Raw genomic sequence first — 6,107 nt, forward strand, 5'->3', positions numbered from 1 at the left:
ATTCCTTTTGGAGCCTGCAGGGCAGCTGGTTTAGTTTGCTCTGTTCAGTTGCAGAGTGAAAGGCAAGGGATCAAAACATGCATGTAAATATGTTCACACAGTCTAATTATGAGCACCTTGGGTCTCTCTTGTCTATTCTTGCAGAAATATATATGTATGTATACATGCATACATATATACAGACTGCGAGTATGTATATATGTGTGTATACATACATACACACAGACATACATGCACACAGAGATACACAAAACAGATCAACCCCATCTAAACATCTCAAGATGTTTACAGAACACATGTGCCTGTGGATGTCACGTGAAGTGTACCAACCACGAACCAACCAACCTGAGGTCACACTGTTAGCAGGAGAGAACTGCCAAGTCTTTGAAAATCCAGACCCACAAGGCCATTATTCAGATATCTGCTCACACGGCACACTAAAGGAAATCTGAGACAATTGGACTGGGATGAGGTCCTGCCCTGATGAACACCAAAATGTTATCTAGTTTTTGTATGGGAGTGACTCACACATAGCCAGCAGCATGGACACTAGGCTGCAATGTGGAAAAAGCACTGGTGCTTAATAAAGATCAATATCTGGCCTCGGATTTTCCGGGCATAGTCTTGGCATCTCAGCCTCCCACTGCTGAGTGAGGACTAGGCGCACTGGGGGACCAGGGAAGCACAGTCTGTGGAACTCTTTGCTCCTTTCTGCTTCTCTGAGCCACAGCTGGAAAGGTTGACCAAATCAAGGTAGAATCGAGATTTGAGGAAGCGGCGGTATGAATCCTTTTCCATCAGGTTGAAAATCTTCCTCTGAGCCTCATCGAAGCAAGTTATTGTGGGCTCCAGCATGTTCCGGCTTGTCTCCTCCCTGGTGCAAGAGTCCAGGTTTACCTGAGGGGCAGAGATCAAAGGTCCATTATACATTTTACCCCGTAAGGATGGGAGGTTGTGAGCTCTGTACGAGTGTGCACCCTCTATACCTCAGGAGTGAATACCTCCACCCTGGCACATGTGAGAGAACCCAGGGAAATATCTCCCCTTATTTCTCACAAACTCGGAAGATTCATTCGAAGCAAATTCATGAAGGGAGATAATCTGAGTCATCTCGATGAAAAAGCTTTTTACTTAACGAACTTATTTGAGGCCGTCAAGATTGTAATAACCCGCTCCACTGTTGTAGCTTTAACTCACATCATCTAAGGATCCATGTTATTGAAACTTATAGAAAGTTTCTTTAAGATCTATACAGTTCTGTTCCATGTATACTTACCTCTTTGGTTGCCTGGACTGAGATGAATTCATTATAGATCTTTTTGGCCTTGGGACTTAGTTTAGAGGGTGATTTGATTTTCTTGTATTCTTCACAGCTGATCCAGAAGTCAATGTTCTCCTCACTGTATTCGGACTTCAAGAAAGCTTTGAAAGCTGCCAGCCCACCTGTGACAGAGGAGAAAGAAGGAGACAGTTGTCACTGCACCGGTGGACACTGTATTGCAAAGAAAGCTGGGATACTTGAGGGAAGAAAGCATTGGTTCAAATAGTTCCCTGTCTGCCCTGCTGGAGGGATTACTGAGGGTCAGAGAATTATAATCTACGTTTGATATCTGTTGGATACCATTTATACCTAGTGCTTCTTGCTCATGGTTTGAAGTTTCTTTTGGGAACATTTTATGCTTCTGAGATACCTGCTGCTGCTGCTGCTAAGTCACTTCAGTCGTGTCCGACTCTGTGCGACCCCATAGACAGCAGCCCACCAGGCTCTGCCTTCCCTGGGATTCTCTAGGCAAGAACACTGGAGTGGGTTGCCATTTCCTCCTCCAATGCATGAAAGTGAAAAGTGAAAGTGAAGTCGCTCAGTCGTGGCTGACTCTCAGCAACCCCATGGACTGCAGCCCACCAGGCTCCTCCATCCATGGGATTTTCCAGGCAAGAGTACTGGAGTGGGGTGCCATTGCCTTCTCCGTCTGAGATACCTATGCTGCCCCTAATTGCCAAAGTGAGTTTGGGAAGATAAACTGAGGTCAATTCTGAAAGAAATCTAACTATTTGGAGTTTTTCCTCTGCCCTTTTTCAATGTGGTGAGAAAGATGGTTTTCCACATGGACTATGAATGAGCTTTCCATTGCATACCACAAAGATCTAGGGTATGGTAAAATTTTAAGGGGACTAATTTTTCGGAGCCTGAAATTTAGGAGAAATCCAAGCCTTTTTGTAATTCCTATCAGATCAAGTATAGTATGAAATAACTTGTCTATCCAGCATGCTTTATCTTCATCTTGGGGAATGGTGGATGGTGGGAAGCTGTCATACTTACATTCATGACTAATCAGGTTTTCCAGTGATTCAGCCCATTTTTTTACTTCCTCATGGCTCACCCTAAAGACATTAGAGAAAAAGAATAATTTGAATGCTAAGATATAAAATGGGGGCAAAACATTTAAGATTTTTAATAAAATGCAGAGATTTTATTTTTCATCATAACAATGAGACCTGTTGTTGAATAGGGCAATCTTTTCACTAGATGTATGGAAATTTCAAATGCAACCATAATCTTTGTGAAAATGGAGGCCTTCATGATACAAATCTAGGTTAACTAGGGACATAGCTTCTTTTTCCCTCACAGAGCATCTCTGTCATCAGATAGTTAATACTTAGTGGCTCTTCACCAAAGCCTTTTCTCTTACCTCTGACAAATCACCACTTTGTCCTTCTTGCTGTGTGAAGAATTATGTTCACAGGAATCTGACTTCTGCAGCAGGAAACCTAGCCGATGCTTCATATCTTTTGCACTGCACACAAGAAGGGGGAGAAACAGAATAATGACAATCAGTTCTTTTAAAAAGATACCTTATTGGTACAGTTCAGAGTCCATTACTAGTAAGGAGGCAGAGGCAGTTTATTTAGGAAATAGGAGTTGAGGCTGGCAGGAACTCTCAGGAAAATGAGATTCCACCTCTGCTTCTTCCTATGACTCACTGCAAAACTTGGAGCACAGCCTCCTCCATTTGTAACTGGATTTCTGACCCTTCAGTCTACCTGTAACCCTGTCATTTTGACCAATGGAACACTTAGGTATCTTCAGGAGAAACATAATGCAAACTTGACGATTTTCTAAGTTTTAGGAGTTGAAGAGCAGGGAACCGTGAAGTGTGGCATCTGGTTGTTGCATGCCACCTTCTGGAGGGTGGTTGCTATTTCCATCTGCCTCATTGTTAGCAGAGGAATGTAGGAGCACCTCAGGAATTAAAGGCTTGTTCAGTTTCAGCCTGGATGTAGTGAGCAAGTCACATTATGGGATATACACAGATGCGAGTGGCTCCAGCAGAGAGGAGAGGGGAATGAGGTGGTTAACTCAAAAGCTCAGGCTGAAACCTGACCTCCTGCAGGCTAGATTCTAAAGACTCTCCTGCTTCCCTTTGAAATATCTACAGTCTACGGATATTTACACTATAAAGGACATCTGAGACTGAAAAACAATAACAAGGAGAAGCATCTAAGAGTCATCACTGAAGCTCGTGACTAGAGCAAAGCTTCCAGGTTATGGCTGCTGTTTAATAGGTAGCTAGGGTATGGCAGCACACATGACTTACTAAAAAGGGGGGCCTTCTAATAAGCTTTTAGCTCAACTTTCTCACTCTTTATTTGTTCTTTTGCTTGGATCTCCTTTTCTGTAAAAGCAGAGACATAGTTTTAAAGTGAAAAATGTCATTTTGAAGGAAATGAATGACTAACTGAATGAGTAGATGTTTCTACTTAGAGGAAAATAAAGCCACAAGGATAAAAGGACATTTTAGGATGGCTACTAATATATTAGATCCTTATCTATGTGCATTTCTCCAGGAAGTCTGAAATCCATTATGTTCTTGTGCTGCCCTTAAAACAGTATTTTCTCTCCACCCCCACCCCCAAGATTGTTCTCCTTTCTCTGTTTCCCCCACTGCTCATGGGATACAAAGTCTTTCTTAACAATAGCAAAATCTAAGCATGAAGCCGAAGATGATGATGTCAGCATATTGTGATCTCATATTTCCATGTGCCAGGTCTGGCTGAGATCTGACAGTTATTGACCGATACGGAGTCATTTCATGAAGACCGGGAAGTATGCTTAGCAAGTACATTACACTTGTCCTTATAACACAAAACAACCAAAGAAATAAAAGTCAAAATATCTCCAGCGACCTCTGAAGTAAGAAGTCTGGATGTGATCTGCACTCCACCACCCACCACCTAGGTGACCTTGAGCCTTTCCCATTCCCTCTGGAGCTTAAGGCACCAATGTGAGAATGAAGGTGCTGGGTAAGATGATTCACAGTTCACCAGTGAGGGAAGGGGAGAGCAATGCTCCCTGCTGACATACACGTTACCTCCGCAGGTTAGCCTCTTAGCTCCTGAGAGTAAAGCTCTAGAGCAATTATTTATCTGTCTCCTAAAATATTTACCAGAGCAAAACTTTCACCTGATATTCCTGTGTTTTCATGATTAATTTTATATCTGAGTTAACTGAAGCTTGGATTGATTTGCTCTATTCAATTCAGGAAATTAATGATGGAGGTCAGAGACACTGTTTTCATAAGCACTCACTGCCAGATCCTCCTGCTTCATTTGAAAGCAGCCACGAAAGAATGGGGAAAAAAGAACATTTTTCGTATTCCTGAAAGACAGGAGGTAAACTCCTTAGGATTGTATTAAAAAGTGTGCTTTCTGAGATAATTCTAAATTAAAATTTAAGGTGATTTCTATTTGTAGAGGAACATGAAAGGAGGTAGTACACCTATAAAATGACTTTTTACCTTTCACTGTAAGGTTAAGTAATGTAAAAGACACTAGTTTTGTATTTTTTCAACTGGCTAATATATGAGCATCCTATGAAAGCATTTATATGTACTTTTTTTTAAAAGGCAAAGACATAGGAGCAGCTGCATATCTTTGTTTGTTTATTAATCAAGAGACAGTAAATTGATGAAACAATGTCTCTAACGTGAGACTTTCCACAGAACCCTTAGCTGATTGGTTATGATCAGTACTTGACAACCACATGGCATTTCCAGAACTAGGGTAGGGAAAGAGATAAGGGAGATCTAGTTTTGAGACTCTTATTTTACTGTAGCATTTGCTTTTAAGAACAGAGAGTGAAAGATACTGGAGCATCACACAAATTGCACAGTGCCTTTCTGGTGATGTAGCCAAACTTCAGTCTGGAGTATCTTCCCCAAAGTGAGATTTAATATACCATCAGAAAGCCCAGACCCATGATTCCATGTGCCTCAGTGATAGTCAAACAGCAGTAATCACAGGTAGCGATATTACAGACCACCGTGCATAGTCCAAAACCTCATATCAGTCCTTAATTAGAACTAGCTTGGTTAGAGGATTAGAAAAGTCTTCAAGATCAAGGTCATAGAAAACAGCGTATAGGATGCCAAAATCTGGAGTGAACACTTCCACAGTCACAATTTCTAGCTAGTTTTAAAGGAAAGCTAGGAGGTCGAAGATTTCTGCATCAGGTTGTTTCTAAATCCAAAGAACCAGGTTAGTAAGTAGAATATGCAAATAACTTAAAGTCTATTTGAAAGTTTAATGCAGTCTGGTTCAGTGGCTGAAAATAATCTTACCTCCTCAAGCAAGAAGCCGGCAGACCCGCAAGTCCTTTGCACATCTTGCGTAGTGTGGGATTCACGACAGGAAAGAAGTAAGTGCTGCCGGAGGAGCTGTGGCTTCTGTTCTGAGCGCACTTTGCCTTTTCTCCGGTGAAGATACTGTCAGAATTCTCCGAGCGTCTCTCTCCCAAGCCTGTAGGGGTCTCTTTTATAGCCCAGCCGCGACCGTCCAGCCAATCAGATAGCAGGTCTGTAATACCAGCTCCTCTCAGCCTCCTTCTGGCTCTCCATCCTCTGCAAGAGATAAGGAAGAAAGGGCTGACGCAACAAAGCAGAGTGAACGGGCAGAAATCTCCTGCCAAATAGACATACAGAAAATATAAACTTGCTTACTGTCTCTAAGGCTGTCTCAGGTTTCAAACTTCCAGAAAAGGAAATAAGAAGTGTACAATGCTTCAAAACACGGGTTTATTCATTTGTCTATAAAAACAATGTCAAGAAAAT

General features: G+C 41.9%; 1 protein-coding gene across 1 annotated transcript; it reads right to left on the bottom strand.

Moving 5' to 3' along the window:
* Positions 1-687: 687 nt before the first annotated feature.
* LOC129655913 (regulator of G-protein signaling 4-like) lies at positions 688-5,795 on the bottom strand. The gene is made up of 4 exons (XM_055586704.1): positions 5,619-5,795; positions 2,691-2,795; positions 2,321-2,382; positions 688-897 (listed from the first exon to the last, which is right to left on the bottom strand). The coding sequence occupies exons 1-4, from the start codon at positions 5,660-5,662 to the stop codon at positions 824-826; spliced, it is 285 nt and encodes a 94-aa protein (XP_055442679.1). The 5' UTR covers positions 5,663-5,795; the 3' UTR covers positions 688-823.
* Positions 5,796-6,107: the final 312 nt, after the last annotated feature.

Source organism: Bubalus kerabau, chromosome 6, assembly GCF_029407905.1.
Source record: "Bubalus kerabau isolate K-KA32 ecotype Philippines breed swamp buffalo chromosome 6, PCC_UOA_SB_1v2, whole genome shotgun sequence".
NCBI lineage: Eukaryota > Metazoa > Chordata > Mammalia > Artiodactyla > Bovidae > Bubalus > Bubalus kerabau.